The 19077-nt window shown below is 48.1% G+C and overlaps 1 protein-coding gene across 1 annotated transcript; it reads right to left on the bottom strand.

Annotated features, from left to right (window-relative positions):
- Positions 1-4498: 4498 nt before the first annotated feature.
- Positions 4499-17858, bottom strand: SASH3 (SAM and SH3 domain containing 3). Its single transcript, XM_006918799.1, has 8 exons — positions 17628-17858; positions 10608-10703; positions 10116-10262; positions 8526-8667; positions 7150-7298; positions 6790-6999; positions 6508-6658; positions 4499-6027 (listed from the first exon to the last, which is right to left on the bottom strand). Exons 1-8 carry the CDS (start codon positions 17682-17684, stop codon positions 5837-5839), a joined length of 1143 nt encoding a protein of 380 aa, XP_006918861.1. The 5' UTR covers positions 17685-17858; the 3' UTR covers positions 4499-5836.
- Positions 17859-19077: the final 1219 nt, after the last annotated feature.

Here is a 19077-nt window from a genome sequence, read left to right as displayed (position 1 = left end):
ATAGACAGATAAATGGATTTGAATAACTCCAAGTGTCACTTGAATAAAATGAGCCTTTCATTTATTTAACATTCAATAAGTACTTGTTGAAAACTGACCATGTACTAGGGTTAACTTTAGGAGAAATCGCATTGCTGACCCCATTTTCTTGTAAGATGAGAACCAACAATGATTTTAGGATTTTTTTAAAAAATTTTGCCATTTTGGATGAATTTGGCCAATGATCTCTCCATTTTAAGCATATAGAGGGCTTATTATAAATAGTCTGATATGGGGGTATTTGTTGGGGTTTTGTTTTAAACTTAAATCTCTTAACTCTTTCTCCAGACTGGTGGGGTTTCTTTAGCACAGGAAGTCAGGAAGTTGCCTTGTCGAGTTCCCACAGTCAAGTTGGCTGTCCCTTTGTGAGGGCCATTGCCCTGGGCTCTTTCTGAGTTATCCCTGGCAGGTCCCAGAGGCAATGGTATACAAATGCTATATTAGTAACAGTGAAGTTATAGGAAAAGGTGAAGCCTACATATCGAGTGCTATAGAATTACATTTATTTAGGGCCTTCCTAAAGGAGGAGTCTTGGCTGGGTCTAGAGGGGAGGCAGTTCCTTCCCACTTGATTGTATTTTTGGCTGAATAATATAGAATGGGGCCTACTTTGTGTGAGAAGCTAAGGTAGCCTCTATTGTGAAGGAGGTGAGAGAGCTACTTCTTTTTCCCAGCTGGGAAACCTCATACCTCATCCTGAATTTCCTGACTTGGCAGGGTCGAGAAGGTGTTGGATCTCACTGAGACTACAGTGATCAATGTCCTCTATTCTTTAAAAACCTCTTTTAGCTTTCTTATTAAACTTGTAGTCACTAATGGCCCCACTTTGGCTTCCACTGTGAAAAAACTGGGCAGGGATCTCTATGAGCAAGAGTTGGAAGCAGCGGCAGTGGCCTGTGTCAGAGCACACTGCTATAAGGTTTGAGGTTAAGGAGAGAGAATTTGTGGAGGCAAGAGCCTTTGTTGCAGGATTTTGGGGAAATTGATCAGAACCTACCTGGAGAAGGCTAAGGCAAGGTCGTGAGAAATAGAGGCAGCAAGTGAAAGGAGATAGTTCAACTGGGTGGTGCTGATGCCCCCAGCTACTTCCCCTGATGGCCCAGGGGAAAGAAGGCACCTCTAAACCTGAACTAGAGAGGAGTTGGCTGGACTCCAACTCTTTTTTCATGAATCTGGCCTTTATCCTCTTCTTTCTAGCAGCCCATGGATGTTCAAGGGAGTTGCCTGAAACAAGTCTAATGCCCATCATGCTCTGAGCCAGGGAGAGCTAGGCTATCCAAGGCTTCTCATGTGGGCTTCTCTCTATCACCAGCCTCTCTGGGCACCAGAGCTGGCACCATCTATCCTGAATCCCAGCATGCTTTGGGACCTTGTAAATCAATTTGTCTCTGGGCAATAGCAGTTAGTATGCAGACAAGTACATATTGACAAGGGGGAGGGTGCTTTGTGCTCAATCTTGAGCTCAGTGCCCTGGAGATTACAAAAGGTCAGAAGCCACAATTTATTGTCACTACATGCCAGGAACTTTATAAGCATTATTGAATTTATTTATCTAACAACCCGAAGAGGTAGGTATTATTAGATTGGTATTCTTTTTTATATTAATTTTCATTTTTAAAATTATTTTAATTGAGATACAATTAACATATAACATTGTATAAGTATAAAGTGTGCAATATGTTGACTTGATACGTTTGTATATTGCAATGTAGATCATTATTCTTATTTTACAGAAAAGAAATGTATATGTATGTAATTACCTAAAGTCTGGTAACTAATAAGTGGTGGAGCCAGGATTTGAAGACACTTTAATTTAACTCCAAAGCCTTTTTTCTTGGTTACTACACTAACTACGGGTCTGAGGAGAGATGAACCTTGAGGGGAATGAAATGCAAGTAGCAGGGTGGTATGGATTGAGGGGACCTGACATATTATCACCCACTAAATGTTGATTTTGTGAGTATTTTACATATACTAGTTAATTCGATCTTTGTAATAACTCCATGGAGCTAGTACTGTTATCACCACTTTATTGATGTACAAAGTGAGACTCAAGGAGGTTGAGTGACTTGTCCAAGATGACCCAGACCCAGCTAAGTGAGTGACAAAACCAAGACTTAAAATCAAGTAGGCCCTAACTCCTATCAGCTGGGCCTCACCTGCCCTAGAGGAGCCTCAATTTGCTGTCCTCAGGCCCAGGAGGATTCAAGGGCAGAGGAAGGGCCCCATTGCTATCTTGGACCAGTCCGCTCCCACTCTACCAAGGAGAGCTAAAGGCTACACCTGCCTGGGCCTCTGACATCTCAGGCTGGGAGTAGGAATAATGGGTCTCCAGCTGTGAAGACTCAGCCTCTTGGACCCCAGACCTTGGTTTGCTGGGCTCAGGGTACCACATCTTCTAGATGTCCATGGGGCTGGACAGGAGGTTCTAGCAGCCTTGCCTGGAGGAAGAACATTGGGCCTTGGGCTGTAGACCCAACTGGTATTGCCTTTCTGACCCCTCAGGTCTTGACCTGCAGTCTACATTTCCTTGTTACCTCTCTTTATCTGACCCTCCCAAAGTCCTGTGATCACTGGAGTCCTTGCACAACTTTCTACTTTCAGGTTGTATTCAGCCTACAGACCAAACTACAGCCCGGTAGCTCTGAGATGCCCCCCACTCCCTCCCCAGGGTAAGGGAGAAGTTCAAAACATCCTTCTTTCATTCTCATTTCTTTTTTTCTGATATTTTCCTTTATCCAGCTTAGATTTAATAGATAGGTATTACCCAGGGTTTTTAAAGGGTTTAGGAATCTCCTCTGATAAGGTCCCCCTTGGTGTGTGTGGATTTTAAGCATTTTGGGCATTATTTACCCCTTACTCGCTATGTTTCCAGAAGCCTGTGCCAAAAGGCAGCAAGATAATGACTTTGCTACTACTCCAAATTTGTGGAGACCAGAGGCTTGGGCCTATTGGTTTATTTAGTTGTAATTTTTTCAAGAATTAAAATATTGTTCCTTTTAAAAATAGATATTAAAATAATAGATTCTTTTGAAGTTGAAATAAAACAAGAATGTAGAAAGTAAATATTTCTCTCCATTACTCCCCCAATCCCACCCTGCTCACCTCACAATATCACCACTGGTAACTGTTTGCTGCAGATCTTTCTGGTCTTTTTCTTGTGTATGTTTTCCTTTTCTTGAATAAAAATGGAATCACCCGAATAATAATGTTACAGCACTTGAGTCTTCCCTGTGATATAGCGTGGACTTCTTTTACAACGAAAATGTTTGTACATTATTTGTATAATTTTAAAATTTAAAAGTAAACAATAAATAGTCATGAATATTTTCCCTATATCATTAAATATTTTTCTACAACATTATGTTTAATGGCTGCATGGTATTGTGTGAATGGACCATAATGTTTCTAACTAATTCCCCATTCATGTTGTTCCCAGTGTCTTATAGACAAAGTTGTCGCGAATGTCTGTCCATATATCTGTATGTACTTGTGTGGCTCTTTCTGTGGATCAAATCCTTGGAGGGGAATGGCTGGGTCAAAGAGTGTCAAAGACACTTAACAGAGGGTCAGATTGCCCTCCAGAAAGCTGGGGGAGGCTCTGAAAGCTTGGTGGACTTTCTACTCAACTTATTTAAACTGTCTGATCTTCAGGTTTATCCTCTGTAAGTTGGGAAGGTGATGATACCTACCTCAGAGATACTGTGAAGATTATATGAAAGAAGAAATGTAAAGCATTTGGTGCCTAGCACACATGTCAGTGCTCACTAAATGACAGCCATTATTCAGTACCATTGAAGCTTTGAGGCCCTTTGAGCTCCTTGTTTCTTTGCTTAGGATGATTCTAACAGTTCCCTGATGCCCACAGCCACTATTGGCAGTGGGATGAGTGTACCTGAGAAGAAAGCCTGGAAGTAGAGTGGCCTTGTCTTTACTCTGGTGGCAGCTCTCATTCCAGTTTGCCCTCCCTAATGCAGTTAATGCAGAAACAAAGGAAGCCAGGAGTCCTTGTCTCCATCTCACTGCCCAGGAGATGGTGTAGCTTCTGTGGGCACAGGGTGGGGCCCAAGAAGAGGTGGCCTCAGAGAAAAGGCCCAGCTGAATCCAAATCTCTCCCTTTTGGACCCTGGACAGTCCCCAGTGCAGGGCCTTCCTCATTAGGGTAGAGGTGTTCAAGACTCTTGTTAAAGGAATAATTCTAGAGAGATATAGCTACTCCTAATTCTCAGACCCCAGAAAACCTGTGGCACTGAGAGCCTGAGCTCCTAGGGGAGCTGGTTATTGTGAAAGGTGGAGCCAGCTAGGGCTTCAAACTGGAACTTTAAGTCAACAGGATCAAGGGCACTGATCATCTTTAGGGAAGAGGCAGATGGCCCTGAAAGGACAATGGAGACATTTTTCTGTGTCCAGCTTTGAAGGAGACTGGTCTGTCTCTCCTCCAACCTTCTTTCCATAGGAAAGATAACTGGAGACAGTAATTTTGTTTTACTTATATTTATTGCTGCTAACCTATCCCTCTCCACCCCCTTATATTTACACAAAACCCTTCCCCGCAAGCTAGCTTTACCAAAGTTCCTGGTAGTAGGTCCTGAAATGTGTCCACTAAGCCGCAGTCCTAGATTTAGTGGGCACTATTTGTCCTTGGGCCAGTTGAGTCCCGGGGAAGGGTTACTCTAGAATTCAGGGCACAGATTTGGCACTGGTGTCAAGGGAGGTTCCTACCAATAGACATTCTCCTTCCCCTTCTGGAGCTCAGGGTACATCAAAATCTTTAGTAAAGTTGGGATAGTAGACTTGCCTAGTTTGTGTTTTCTTTGCTTGTAAGGACTCACAAAAGAGGCCAAGTCTGGGCCTAGACCTGCATCTTGCTCCTTAGGGGCCACTCTGCCCTTGGAAGCCAGGTCTGACCATCTTCCATTGACCTTGGGGAGAAGTGTCATTTGAAGGGGCCAGAAGTGGAAGGGGAGGGCACACGTTGTATGAGATATGGGCATTGTTTTAAGCTGGGGTAAGTTGCTGTTTGTCCTGAGTTACATGGGGAGGTGTGGAACAGATGAGCAGAAGGAGCCATTTCATTTGTGAGCCCAAGGCCCCTCCAGCCCCTTCAGTAAACCCCACTGCTGTCCTGGGCCACGGGTAACATTTAATGTCACAGAATGTCAGAGTTGGCAAGGCCCTCAGAATCTATCTATTCTAATCCTGACCATCCTAGACAGATTGGGGAAGACACTTGGATCAAATCAGATAGTGATTTAGTGGCTAAACCTATCAGAAAGTTAGGAGGAGAAAAGGTACATGTGGCTTTCTTCAGACCTTATTGAGGGCAGTCTGGATTTACTCATGATCAATTAGAATCTTTTTAAATGGCCAGCTTCCCTAAGGTCCTGAGACTGACCTGAAATGCTGACTTGGCCCCTTTTTCAGGAGCAGTGCCTCAGGGAAGGTGCTGTGGGGTTGAGGAGGATTGGGAGGCTTTGGTGGTGAGAGACTTGGGCAAGGAGGCTCCTTGGTGCCCCACTTGGCTGTGGCCATGACCAGAGCAGGCTGCGCTGTCAGTAGCTGGTAGAAGGAGAGAGCCAGGCAGGTGGGATGTGCTCTCAGAGGCTCTTCATTTACTCCAGCCAAGCCTGTAGGGCCCTGCCCAGCCTCTCTGGACCTAGGTGCCCTGAGGGGAGCAGGGCCGGGCTCAGTTCCAGTCCTCCACTAGTCCTCCAGCACAGGCCACTGCGGTAGGCCAGGTCCATCCCTGCTGCTTGTGCTGCTTGGGCCCAGCCTTGGCCCACCACTGCCACCTCTGCTCAAGGTGACCCGGCTAAGGAGAGGCAGTGCAGCTGCTCCTCAGCTCCTGCCAGCTCCGCCTCATCACGCCCACTCTCTGAGCCCTCGAAGCAGCCTGAGTCCCGCGGAATGTCCCCCTTGGGGTCTGACGCAGTGTGTGTCGCTGGCTCCTGGCTGCTTTCGGCGCCCTCTTCTGCCTCCTCGCTGCCGGCTGCCAGGGGTGAGAGTGGGATACAGAATGTGGAATTTTGGGACTTAGCAGGGAGGAGGTCAGAAGCCCCAGAGAGCCCTGTGGGGGGTAGGGACCCTGGGGGTAAGGACACTGTAGGCAGTCTCTCCATCTGGGCACCCACCACGAACCCTGCCCTTCTTGTGGTTTCCAGGCCTAAGAGTTCAAACTTCTTCAGCAATAAGCCAGGAACCAGGACATCTGCACCTGAATCCCGCCTCTGCCATCACCTAGCTTTGAGGCCTTGAGTTCATGCCTTACCTTCTCTGGCCTTAAATCTCCCCTAGCATCCCAAAGAGAGTGAGGCTTGATAATCCCTTAAACTCCTACTCCCTACAAACTTTGCCTGAGGCTGGAATTCAAGTGTGGAAAGTATCCTCCCACTGTTCTGGGCCCAGAGCAGAGGCCTCCCGTCCCTGAACTGCCAGCAGGCACCCCCACCTGGCTCCTATACCCACTCACTGTCGTAATCCAGCAGCAGCTCTGCAGCTGTGAGCAGCTTGGCCCGGTGCTGTGGGTCCGTGATGTTCAGCTCATTCAGGTGTGTTTCCCGCAGCTCTTTGAAGTCCTCCAGCGTCTGGTAGCCATTGAGCAGCAGAGTGGATGTGTGTTCCTGTGGGCAGAGGCAGGCCGCCAGCGTGGCTGCTTACAAGCCACCCCTGCCTGGGATCCCTCCTTTCCCACATAGCTGGGGCAAGGGTGCCTCCCTTGATCCTAGATGCTAGTGCAAGTTCAAGCTCAAACCTCTAGGCCAATGCGCTCCAGCAGTTCATGCAGAGTCTTGGGCTTGGGCCTCTTGCCTTTGCTCTGTCGGCGGCTGGGGCGGGCAGGCCCCACGGCCTCCTCAGGCAGCACATCCACGTAGATGAATTTGAAAGAGCCCAGCCTGCCATTGAGCAGGCCCAGCCATGTGCCCACAGGTGGTTTTTCAACAATCTGAATTACATCTCCTTTCTGTGGGAGGAGAAGGGAGCAGAGCAGATCAGGAGAGAGTTGAGGGGTTGTCCCTGAGCCTCCCCTGACACTGTCCTACCGTGGCTAAGTCCAGCCTCCTTTATGGGTGCAACCCGCCAAGCTCAAGTGGGGCCTGGATGCCAATCTTACCTGCAGTTTCAGCGAGTCGTGGTCATAGGGGCTGGGAGTGAAGTCGGTATGAACTCGGGCCCGGCCACAGAAAGGCCCTGTGTACTGAGGGGCAGGTGGTTCCTCCCTGAAGCTGCCAGAGCCTGGGATGGGGCTGCAGAGCTCACTGCCTGCAGGAGATTGGAAAGGAAGGAGGGTCACCTATGCCCCAGGCCTTCAAGGGGGTCTCTCTAGAAGTCATGGGGCTACATGCTGGGAAGAAATATGGATGCTGGCCACTCTTGTACTACAGCAGGGATTCTGGCCCATCCCCTTGGTCACCCTGCTGCAGCACAGCTTCACTTCCAGGGCCTTAGACACGAGAACAGTTGACTAAAGAAGGAGAAACAGCTCACAAACCAAAGAATGGGCAAATTGGGAGGGTCTCTAGAGACCAACTGGGCCAACACCATGAATATTGAGGCCAGACAGGCCAAACGACCTGCCTAAGGTCTGTCACCTTAAAATTGGCAGCACTGAGTCTATTACATTCCAGGTCTCCTGACTCCCACTCCAGTGCTCCTTCTACCCAAGAAGCCACACCCTTTACTTTCTCTATTTAATAAGACTCAGTATCTAGTTACATCACCTGGAAACTCAGAAGGGCTCTTTCTCTCTGGGAAGGGCAGAATGAAGGGCATTTTAAATGGCTTTCAGTTGAGGAGCAGGGAGGTGTTTGAAGAGCCAGAGAACAAATGGGGAACTTGGAACTAGCCTGAGGGGTGAGCTGGTTCCTTTGCAGGTCTGTAGCCCAAAGGCCAAAGGCCTTCATCCAGGCAGGGCTGCTAGAACCTCCTGTCCAGCCCCATGGACATCTAGAAGATGCCAAGTGGTACCCTGAGTCCAGCAAACCAAGGTCTGGGGTCCAAGAGGCTGAGTCTTCACAGCTGGAGACCCATTATTCCTACTCCCAGCCTGAGATATCAGAGGCCCAGGCAGGTGTAGACTTTAGCTCTCCTTGGTAGGGTGGAAGTGGACTGGTCCAAGATGGCAATGGGGCCCTTCTTCTGCCCTTGAGTCCTCCAGGGCCTGGGGACAGCAAGTCGAGGCTCCTCTAGGGCAAACCTGAGTTCAAGACTGAGTCACCTTGGGCAAGTAACTTAACCTCTTTGAGCCTCAGTTTTCACATCAATAAAGTAGGGATAATAATAGTACTGGCCCAATTATTTAAAAAAAATAATAGTACTGATCCATGAAGTTTTTGTGAAGATTTAATGTGAAGAGGGCTGGGAAGTTCACAGCAGCAAACCATAAAGGTTCATTTCTCTTGTCTGCCCCTCCCAAACAGGAACTTGCCTGGTCCTAACACAGTTTTTTTCTCCAGACTCAGCATGTGTCCTCCCACATCCCCTACTCACCTGTTGACTCCTGGCGGTTGAGTGCTGGGAGCTCACGCTCCTCCTGCTCAGAAAAGGCCAGTGCCATCTTCTCAGGGCCAGGGCTGTCCAGGTTGCAGTCTGGAGATGTCGGGGAGGCTGAACCCTCCTCCAGAGTATCTCCCTACATGGGAAGGGGGGCAAGGAGCCCTGAGTGGCCTCTCTTGGGGTGTACATGGAGCAGCCCCGGGTCCAGAGGAAATGAACGTGGGCTTGGCAGAGGACTGGGGCTTGTCTCCAGCCCCAGCTCTTCCACTCACAGGTACCATGGCACTCTTAGAGCTCTAGATTTCTCTTCTGTAAGGTGGGAATGACAGTCCTTGCCCTGCCCACCTCATGGAATAAGGCTCAACTAGGGTCACGTGTAAATGTGCTTTGTCAGCTTAAAGTGCTAAATGTACATGCAGAGCTTGGACTCAAAGCTGTTGCTAGGACACAGTCAAAGAGTTACTACTTTTGACTATGTTTCCATGTGCCAAGCACCTTTGTCATTTTATTCAATCTTTACTTGAGGGTAAGCGCTTGATCACCCCAAGTTTCCAGATGAGAAGTAATGGAAGAATGTTCTTAAGGCTGTGAACAAGCACCACCCACTTCCTTCCCTAGCTGGCCTGCCTCCAGAGCTCCCCAGCCTCACCATACTACAGTGCAGAGGTAACTCTTTCACAACTGGCTCTTTGGGAATAAAAACCCTGATATGTAGCAGTCACTAATTCCTGTGTTATAAACGCTCCTCATGGCTCATGTCATTCTACCAGTATGATGTCACTGACCAAGCAGAGCACCATCATAGGCTATTTCCTCCACACAGAGACTATAGATGAAAATAACCTCAGGGGCATAGAGAATAGTGAAAAGCAGTCCAAGAATTAGGACTTTTGAGAATTGACTGTATTCTCTTTATTTTTAATATAATTCATTTAATTCTTAGTTTATATAATTTAATTTTCAATATTGTGGTGTTTCATACCTGACTCACAAAATTCCTGAAAATTTGATGAACTGCTGTCCTGAGCTGGTATGAGCCAGCACTAGCTGACTCTAGCACACCACTGCCTTGGAGCCTCCTATAAGAGTCACAAGCACGCCAGACTCTGTGTAACTTCAGCTACTTGACTGTGTCTGCCCCGTAGCTGTGTGTCCCACCCTCCTTCCTTGGGCCAAAGCCAGCCTTCTCCAATTTTCTCTCATAGGAACCCCTCTTTGAATCAAGCCTTCCCAACCCCAGGGGCTGGTTCCAAGCAGAAATTTATGGTGGGCGAATTTGGCTCAGGTGATCTCACCTCTTGTTCAGCTACCCACCCTCCTCCAGTTTGTCTTTTCAGGAAGCTTCTGTTATCCCAATTTTCATTCCTCCTCAGACCCCATCCCTGGTCCCTCAGGACTGTGGTGCCTTGCTGCCATGTCCATGGATGAGTGAGCTCTGCTCCCATGTGACCTTTCTTCTTGTATTGAATCGGGCCTTCAGGCATGGTACCTGAGCAGTGGCTGTCAAGGTGGCCATGCTCCAACCCTGTCAGAGTGATGCCTGTTCTATCTGCCTCTACCCCTCCCCTGGATCCCAGGTCTCACCATCTCCTCTGACAGGGCCTTCACCATCATCTTGCCCATCTTCCTGTTCATGGTTCGGGAAATTACGGCCCTCCACTTCTTCCCCAGCTTTTTGCCACTCTTCCCAGTATCCTCTGGGGTAAGGGCACCTGAATCATCTTCTGGAATCTGTGACAACAAATGAAGAGGTCTAGAGACCCTGGTGCTCCTGCATGGGTTCAAGACTTGGGGGAAGGAAGACTTTGGGTCTCAGCAAGGATGGAGGGGCAGGAATGAGAAGCTCCCATCCCCTTCCTTGTTAGCCCCAGTCCTGTTTTCAGCCCTATTAATTTATAATTAATTTGTAATAGAAAACAATGCAGGTGAGTTCTGGGGCCCAGGATTTTGGTAGGTGGGAGAGGTGGACCTTCTTCTGAGGTAAAGCAGACTTTACCTCACCAATCTTAAAACTCCTCTTTCCCCTCCTCCCTCCCTCCCAGCCAGACCCCTCAACAAGGAGGCCCAGAAACTCACATTATCATCCAGATTAAATTCCTTCTCGCTCACCACTGGGGAGCTGGGTTTGGATTTGGCAAAATCCTTGAAACTGCTGGAACGCTGAAGTGAGAGCTGGAAGAAGCAGAGATGTTGCAATCGGTGGTGCTAAGATGGCTGGCTGAGTAAGGAGCTATTTCCACTCCCAACACATGTGCACATACTCCAGGTCTGGGCAGCCACATGTGTCCTGAGGTCCCAGGGCTAATGAGGTGAAGCACCAAGATGTACTTGGAGTTATCTGGCTTCATCCTGTTCTTCAGCAGACAATGGCCTCCATTGCTGGCCCTGGAGTAAGCTCTTGACCTCAGGAGACTTGGACCTCACTTAGGCCTCAGACTAAGTCCACATTTCCACCAATACCTGATGTTTGGCTCCCAGAACCCTGGAGTGAAAGACTAAACGAGTTGGAGGAAACACATATTTCCTCCTAGAGACGTACCTCAACACGAACAATAGCATCACCTTTACGTAACACAGCAAACCCAAACCCCACAGCCTGGCCTTCATGTTATGGGCCTGCTGCAAGCATAGTCTGTTACAATGATAGCTGTAAATGCATTAGGGCCCAAACCTGGTGAATCTGTGTCCCAAGAAGAGCAAAACAATCCCAGGAGTCAATAAGAGCTGGCATTAGGCTTTCTCAAAAACCTCAGCAGAAGCAGTCAGAGAAGGTGCCCATAGATTTGAGACACAAAAGATTGGTGATAATTTAGTAAAAGAAAGCTGCCATGTTCTCTTCCTTCATCTCAGTTTTTAACCTTATCTACTAATGTGATGAACTGGCTACTGTTGATGTGTGCTGATATTCAGAATTTTAGGCCTGACCTATTGTTTGCAGTGATGAGATTGTTTTCAGGAAATGAGCTTTCTTAACTGTATGTGCATGCACACACCAAGACAGCAGCAGAAACCAGGGCCAGACAGGTAATGAGGGCAGGTTTTAGTCACAAGAAGTGGAGGCTGAGCCTGAATAAAGACCAACAGTCAAGACCATAGATACACACAGGAACCAGGGTTCACAGATGGCCAGACAGATAGAGCAGGATAGACTGCAGACACAGGAGATAAAGGCTTGAGGAACTGAAGCCTCAAACTTGCACAAAGCTGAAAGTTTCACATCCTCTTCGCTATGAAAGGAGGGTCCAGTGACAACCTTTCAGGGCTGGGGCAATATCACCTGCTCTCCCAACACATACACAATTAGCCTCAACTCCTGGGGACTGCAATTAAGCACTTTTATTCTCTTGGTGGGTCTTGACCAAAGGCAGGTCAGCAATCAGGGTCAGGCGCCACACCTTCCTCAAGGTTGCAGCAAGCTAACTGACCAGAAACTAGGTCAGCAGTCAGGTCAAGCAGACACTATCACAATGAAGGCCTCCTGGGTGGAACACCTACAACTTCTGTTAGAAAGCCTCTTCTATACTACTTTGAGGAGCTGGAAAAGGAGGTGGAAAAGGAGTTGGGGGTGGGAGGAAAGCATGGTATGGCCACTTTGGTTCCCATGCATCCCTTCCATCCTTCTTCCTTGGTTTTCCCCACCCATTATTCTTTCCTCTTTTGCTTCCTTTCTTTCCTCTTCCCTCCTCTACTTTCCATTTATTTCCTCCTCTTATATAGCTAGGATGCAGCCACCCAGATGAATTCTTGCTCTCACTGCCTGGAAAAGAGGGAACAGAGAGAGGGTGGGCAACAGGCTGGCCTGGGGCCTAGAAGACAGGCTGGGCTGCTATTTATAGGCCAATGGGGTCTATAATGACCTTTCTTCCACCACCTCAGTTTGAGGCCAGGAGGCTTATAGTTGCCCCTGAAACCCCAGAGACTGGCAAGCCTGGAAAGCAAGCAGGAGGGCCGGTGTGGGGCCGGAAGTGAGCTTTGTTGGGGCAGAGTAAACTCACCGCCAGGCCACCCTCTAATCGCAGTTCTTTCCTTTTCCTGTCATTAATCTACAGTCTGGGAACTGGGAGGGGGACTTTGGCTCCTGGGACCTTGTGTCAGGGCCCTTCTGTCCCAGCTTTAGCCCAAAGTGGAGGAAACTATCCCAAAGAGGTGTGAGGGTGGTACTGGGACTTGGGCCCAGCTGGCCGATCTTCAGCCCTGGGACATGAGAAGGGCAGTACAAGTTCTCCAGGCAACTGGGGTGGGGGTCAGCCAGCCAGAGTGGCCTTTTGCCCAGCCTACCTCCAACCTCAGAGATAGCCTCAAATATCCTGAATCTCTTCCAGTGTCTCCAAAGTGACTTCCCACCCAACTATGAGTGGATATCCTTGAGTACCTTTGGATTTTCTGCCTGACCTCCATTTGGGGTGAAGCCTTCTTGGGAGTCATGCCCAGGGGGCAGGTAGAACCAAACATTGTTCTTCATGTTTAACATTTTGGAAAGAATTATTTTTTTTCTGATGTCAGACATTGCTGAGTTCAACTCTGAGACGTGTGACCTTCACCAAGTTATTAAACCTCAGTCTCTTCACTCGGTGTCAGCTGGTAAAGGTTCACATCTTGGTTCTGCCATTGACCAGCTGTGTAAAGCTGGCTGAATTCCTCAACTTCTCTGGGCTTCTGTTTCCTCATGGGTAAAATGAAGGCAAGGACATCTACCTCACCAGGGTGTTGGGAGGATGAAAGGAATGAGTGCTTGACACAGCCACCCTCAGTGAATGTCCAAATGTCTGTGTATGCCTTAGCCTTTCCTATGACCCACCTCCAGGCTCTTACCCAGGGCATTCTCCACTTGGAACACTCCACCTTTTTCTCTGTCAACCGTAGTTTCTCCCCTCCTTCAAAATCCAATTTAAATGGAAAAAAAAAAACACATTCCCATCAACTGTAGAATGGATATATAAATTGTGGCATAGTCATAAAAGGGGCTAGGATATAGCGATGAACTTAGGACAGCTCTCCCCAACAATATGGATGAATCTCACAGACACCAGAGTATGCTGCACATATGATTCCTTGTACAGAAAGTTCAAAACCTGACAAAACTATTCTATGCAGTTGAAAGTCAGAATAGTGGTTATTCCTGGGGAAAGGGCTGTGTAGTTACTGGCAGGGGAATGAAGGAATCTTGTAGAGTGTTAGAAGTGCTCTGTCAATCTGGATGTTGCTTACACAGAGATGTGTATTATAGAAATTCATTGATTGGTACACTTGATTTATGCACTTCTTTGTATGAATATTATACTTTAATAAGCAGGTTTTTCAAATCCAGTTTTAAAGGTGCTGCTCCCTGCAGGAAGCCTCCCCTGACTATTCCCTCAGAGCCTCACAGTGCTCCTGTTGGCATCTTCTTCCCCTGGTTCCTAAGCAGGCTTGGTTTTCCCCATGTGTCCCCACAACTAGACTCTCAGCTCATTTCTATACCAGTCATATACTTAGCACCTTCTAGGCTCCAGGCACTGGACCGTGCATGTGTGGAAATCCAGTAACCAGAGGTTAAAATACCTCCCCTATGCCTGGCACCCTGTCAAGGGCTTCATGTGTGCCAAGTCACTCCAACCTCACCATAACTCCATCTTACGGCCTCACTTCCCAGTGCCCTAGACAGTTACACAGCTGGCAGTGGAAAGAACAGGGGTTTGAACTCACATCTCTGCTCTGGAAACTTATGCATGTTATTGTGTTCAGAGCTTACAAAGTCATCTTCCTTTATAGAAACAGATTGAGTGCAATGGCTACTTCAGGTGGCGTTTGGAGGGAGCTGCCAGGAGAGAAGATGGGCGCATGGAGGAGGAAGGGCTCAAGAGGGCTTCATGGTGGAGGAAACACATTTGAGCTGGGCCATGCAAGGGAGCCAGGGTTTCTCCAGGAGTTGCTAAGAAGGGTTTAAATGGCAGCGAAAGTCAGGGACGTTCCAGTGTGGTGATGTAATTGTGGGTATGCCAGTGCATATGGTGGGAGGTAGAGCAGAAAAGGCCATGCAAAGCCCTTGCCAGGTATGCTAAGGAATTGGGCATTAGCCTGGGGGAACTAACGAGCCACTGGAAATACAAAGTGCATCCTGGTGGGGGTGTGCTACTGGAGGTGTTCTATAGGAAGGGAGCCTGGGTAGTGTGCTGGGATTGGAAGAGAGACGGGCAGGGAGAGACTGGAAAGAGGGTACAATTGAGCACTTGAATGGGAGCCTAGATTCCTCTGCATTTCATTTGGCAGGAGGTTCAGGTTGTGAAAGTAGGGGTGCTGTGGGTTGGGATCTTCCTTAGGGGAGGCAAGTCCCAGGACAAACCCTTGTCCATATCCTACCTCCTAACAGATCAAAGGGAGTGCAGAGAGAGACCCTGATGGAGGCAAAAATCTGCAAAGGGCAGCCAAGGGGTATGTCCCCACCCTTAAGTCAGGGCCTCCACAATCCTTCATGATGACCAATAGGTGCCACATCTTGATCCTACCATCCTGGAATGCCTGTTCCCGCCTCAGTTCTGCTGCCTGGAAGGTCCCTCATTCCATAGCCATCTGGGTCTTCCCTGCAGAGCCCTCCTACTGATGGATTGTCTTTCATGCTCATCAGATTCTTCTAGTGCTTTTGAGCTCAGTAGGGGATAAGAGTGTAGAGGGAGAGAGGTTAACACTCTGGAGACTGACAAATTTTGGCTTAGATTTCTTCTCTGTAGCTTATGAGCTGTGTGAACTTAGATAAGTCTCTGAGCTTCAAGCATAAAATAGGGTTAAAGACAATACCTGTCCCTAACTTACAAGGTTGTCATGAAAACCCAAGGAGCTAAGAGATGGGTGGAATGCACAGCACAGCACCTGGTACCTGATGAGCTCTCATTCAGTACTGGCTCTTAGTGCTATTCAGTCTTGTTTTATTCACTTCAGGTCTGGAACCCCCTCTTGTTCTTTTTTGTCATGTGCTTCTCACCCCTGCCCACGCCTATAGCATACACCTCCTCATGTGCACATGCATGAGCTAAACAGAGCACTCTCACATTTATTGTTTCAGGTGATCCATGCAACCTTCTGAGGTAGACAGATCAGGAGCTAAACCCTTTTTCTGAGATGAGAAAACTGAGACCAAAAGAAGGTCAATGAATTGTCCACGGTCCTACAGCTAGAACTTGGTAGGATTCCAACTCTACTTTCTTGCACCCCGCACAACACTTTCTCTATTTGGCAGGCCTGGGAGGAGGAGCAGGGGCAGGAGAGAAAGGCCTCACTTGCCTTTGTGTTTTTCCCTCCACCACGTCACCTTGCCCAAGGTAAGAGTGGTGGAGCAAGCCACTGCCTCCAGGCCCAGGGAAGATACTGTCTCCACCTTCTGGAATCATACCTCAGCTTTTCTAAAGACATTTCCAAGGTTTGGGTCTTGGAAAGTGGCTCCAGAGGCTGCCAGGCTCTAGCAGGGAGGGGTGAGCTTTGTCTGGAGGACCACATGGGTCTTGCTTCTCCTGGGAGAGGCCTGGGGGAAATTCTAGAGGCCCAGCCACCAAGCACAGAATTGAGAAAATGAAATTGAGGTAAGAAGACTAGGACTTCTGCCTTTTGTGTGCCCCTGGCACCTCTGCCTGAGGTGGCACACGGTACTAGCATCAAAGTGTCAGCTCTTTTTTGACTCTTTCCTCCAGCTCAGCTTCCCTGTGGTTTGGGGCCCATCAGTGTCTAAAACAGTCTTGGCTTCCCACCCCCATTAGGCGGAGAGTAAGGGGAAGCGGGCCGCTCACCAAGGAGAGATAGCCAATGGCAAGTTGGCTAGGCCCAGCGCTGAGCAGAGCTTGAGCAGGCAGATGACAAAGCCTGTGTGAAAACTCATAAATCTCTCCCCAACCCCCACCCACCTCCACTGCAACCTTAGAAAAGCAGCTGGGGTGGGGAGAGTACAGCCGGAAGTGGCAGCCACCCTATGACTTGAGATGGGGCAGGATGCACACGCCAATGACCTGAAGCTCAGCCTTTCAGCTGGCTCAGCCTCAGCCTGAGAGCTGCTGCCCTGAGAAGGGGGTTCCCCCACAGGGCACCTGGGTTGAGCTCTAGGGGAAACAGTGAGGGCCTGGAGGCCCTGGACCTACGCCTAGGGCTAGGCCTTGGCCTCTTGGACCTGGTTCAGGACTGTTTTTGGATGGTCCTAGGATCTTGCTGGATGTGCGGGATGTACTTGCTGATTTCTTGAGAGAATTTTATAATCAAATCAAAGAATTAAGTCTAGAAATCCTTAAATCCAAGTAGAGAAGCCTGGATCTGGTAGAGTCTTCAAGGAATCTTGTAGTCTGGCCTCTGTTCTAGGAAGATGAATATCTCAGCTGTCTATGACAGCTGCTTTTTGCTTTTTCCCTGGCCTTAAGAATCTTCCCCACCAAAGTTTTCCTCCTTAGCCCTCGCTCTTACTCCCCATCTCACCAGCATAATTTTTCATTCTTCACAAATAATTTCTTCCTACCCAGGAAGAACCTCTATGCTCCCTCTGCATTCCACTGCAGGTTTGAAGGCCCATTATCCCATCTCCAGGTTGGCCCCATCACCAGTGGGCCAGGACAGCTGCAACAGAGTTGAACCAAGTGAGCAGAGTCCCAGCTACAGCCAAAGGGCAGGGGCTCTGGGAACATCATGGCTCCAAATGGGGTGGCCCAGCAGGACACTTTAAGTGAGATGGCTCCTGAGAGGACATGCTTGAGCAGAAGCAGTGGCAGGACCAGGGTAGGGCAGAGACAATTAAGTATAGTTTTAGGATTCAACTTGAGAATTGTATTTTGTGATTCTCAAATTTTAGTCTAGGATTATAGCCCCTAATTTTAGGTCTGTATCCCATCATTGCAAGGTTGAATTCTATAAACAGAATTCTAAGTCTATTCTGTAACTCTATTTCTTTAGAATTTTGGAAGTCTCTTTTGTACTTCTGATACTCTAGTAATCTTCGAGCCCCTGTCTCATTGCCCTCAGGAGAATGGCCCTTGCCTACAGACTCAATGTATGGCCTTTGGCTCTTCCCACTTCTATGAGTTCTGGAGGGGATGGGTTGAGCGAGCAGAGGGAAGGAAGAAGTGAGTTCCCAGAAATGTTCCTCACCTTTTTCTTCTGAGTGGGCTCCTTCTCGCTAGCATTGGAGGGCTTGCGACGCAGCATGGTCCTCTATCCCGGCGACACTTCGTTCTTACTCTTTAAGTGTCAAGATGTGGAGGCCTCTTGTTTAGCCTCACCAGCACTGTCCAGGGGGTACTGCATGGACTGAGCCTCTGGCCGCCACTCTGACTGTTGCACTGGCAGCTTAGGGGTAAGGGCCATGGACACCCGGCAGCAGCAGCATACAGGAAGCTCTGCCACGTGACCTACTGTTACAGCAATCGCAGCCCCTGACGGCCCCCAGGGAGGAAGGAAGTCTCAGTTCAGTCTCCAGAGATTCTGATGCAGACAGCTCTTGGGTTGAACAAGCAGAGAAATGTCCCTACCTTGTTGTCTCAGGTCAATCATCACCAGTCCTTCTGCTCCGTCTCCCTGGAGGTGGCCAATCAACTTGATATTATATGGCTTACTCAGACCTCTTATCTCACTGACCAGAATCCAGAAACCAGAATTTGTACTATCTCTCTGCCTGTTGGGCCAATGATCCTGGTCACCTTGCATCACCCCTACCACCATCACTCCTATTTGTAGCCATCACCTTAATAGCCATCACCCCTCTAGTCATCCCCAATGCCATCAACACACATATAGCCATCATCACTACAGCAACCACCCCTGAGTCAGGATCCTCAGCTATCATCATTGTTGCTCTCACGCTTGTAATAATTATCCTCACAGCTGTCACCCTTATGGATATTACAGTCAGTACCCCCACTATAGCTATCATCCTTACAGCCATCACCCTTATAACAATTACTTCTGCAGTCATCCCCACTGCCATCAACACCACTACAGCCATAATCATTAGAGCAATTAATCACTAGTCAATACCCTTCAGCTATCTTCCTCTATCTGCCTCACCACTGCCACTATGACCTGCACTGCCATCATTCTCATAGCCATTACCCTTATAAACATTATTACCACAGCCAGTTACCTCCACTATGCCCTGACCTATACAACCATCACTCTTACAGCCATCACTCCTCAGTCATCACCCTACAGCTATCTTCTCCATTGCTACCAGCACACCTACAGTCATCCTCACCAGAGCAGTCACACCTTAGAGTCAAAAACTCTTGACCATCACCCATATATTTATCATCACCATAGCCATCACCATGAAAAGCATTTACAAGCAGCTCCACACCACCAGAAATGTCTCATTCAACAGGCATTTCTCGAATGCCTATGTGCTACGTTTAGAATGTTCACTTTGTGGGTTATCTGCAGCAGATATTTTAATAACTCCAATGACTTATTTTTATTAAAAAGCAATTGATAGTCATCATATACAATTTAGCAGACACAGATACACATAAAAATAAAAATTCAAAAATTCTCCATAATCATCTTCCATACTGTTTGGGTGGATATCTTTTTCTGTTTTTGAGCA

This window comes from Pteropus alecto, unplaced genomic scaffold (assembly GCF_000325575.1).
Source record: "Pteropus alecto unplaced genomic scaffold, ASM32557v1 scaffold1018, whole genome shotgun sequence".
NCBI lineage: Eukaryota > Metazoa > Chordata > Mammalia > Chiroptera > Pteropodidae > Pteropus > Pteropus alecto.
Note: the sequence above shows the minus strand (reverse complement) of the source record. Positions and strands in the feature narration are given on the sequence as shown.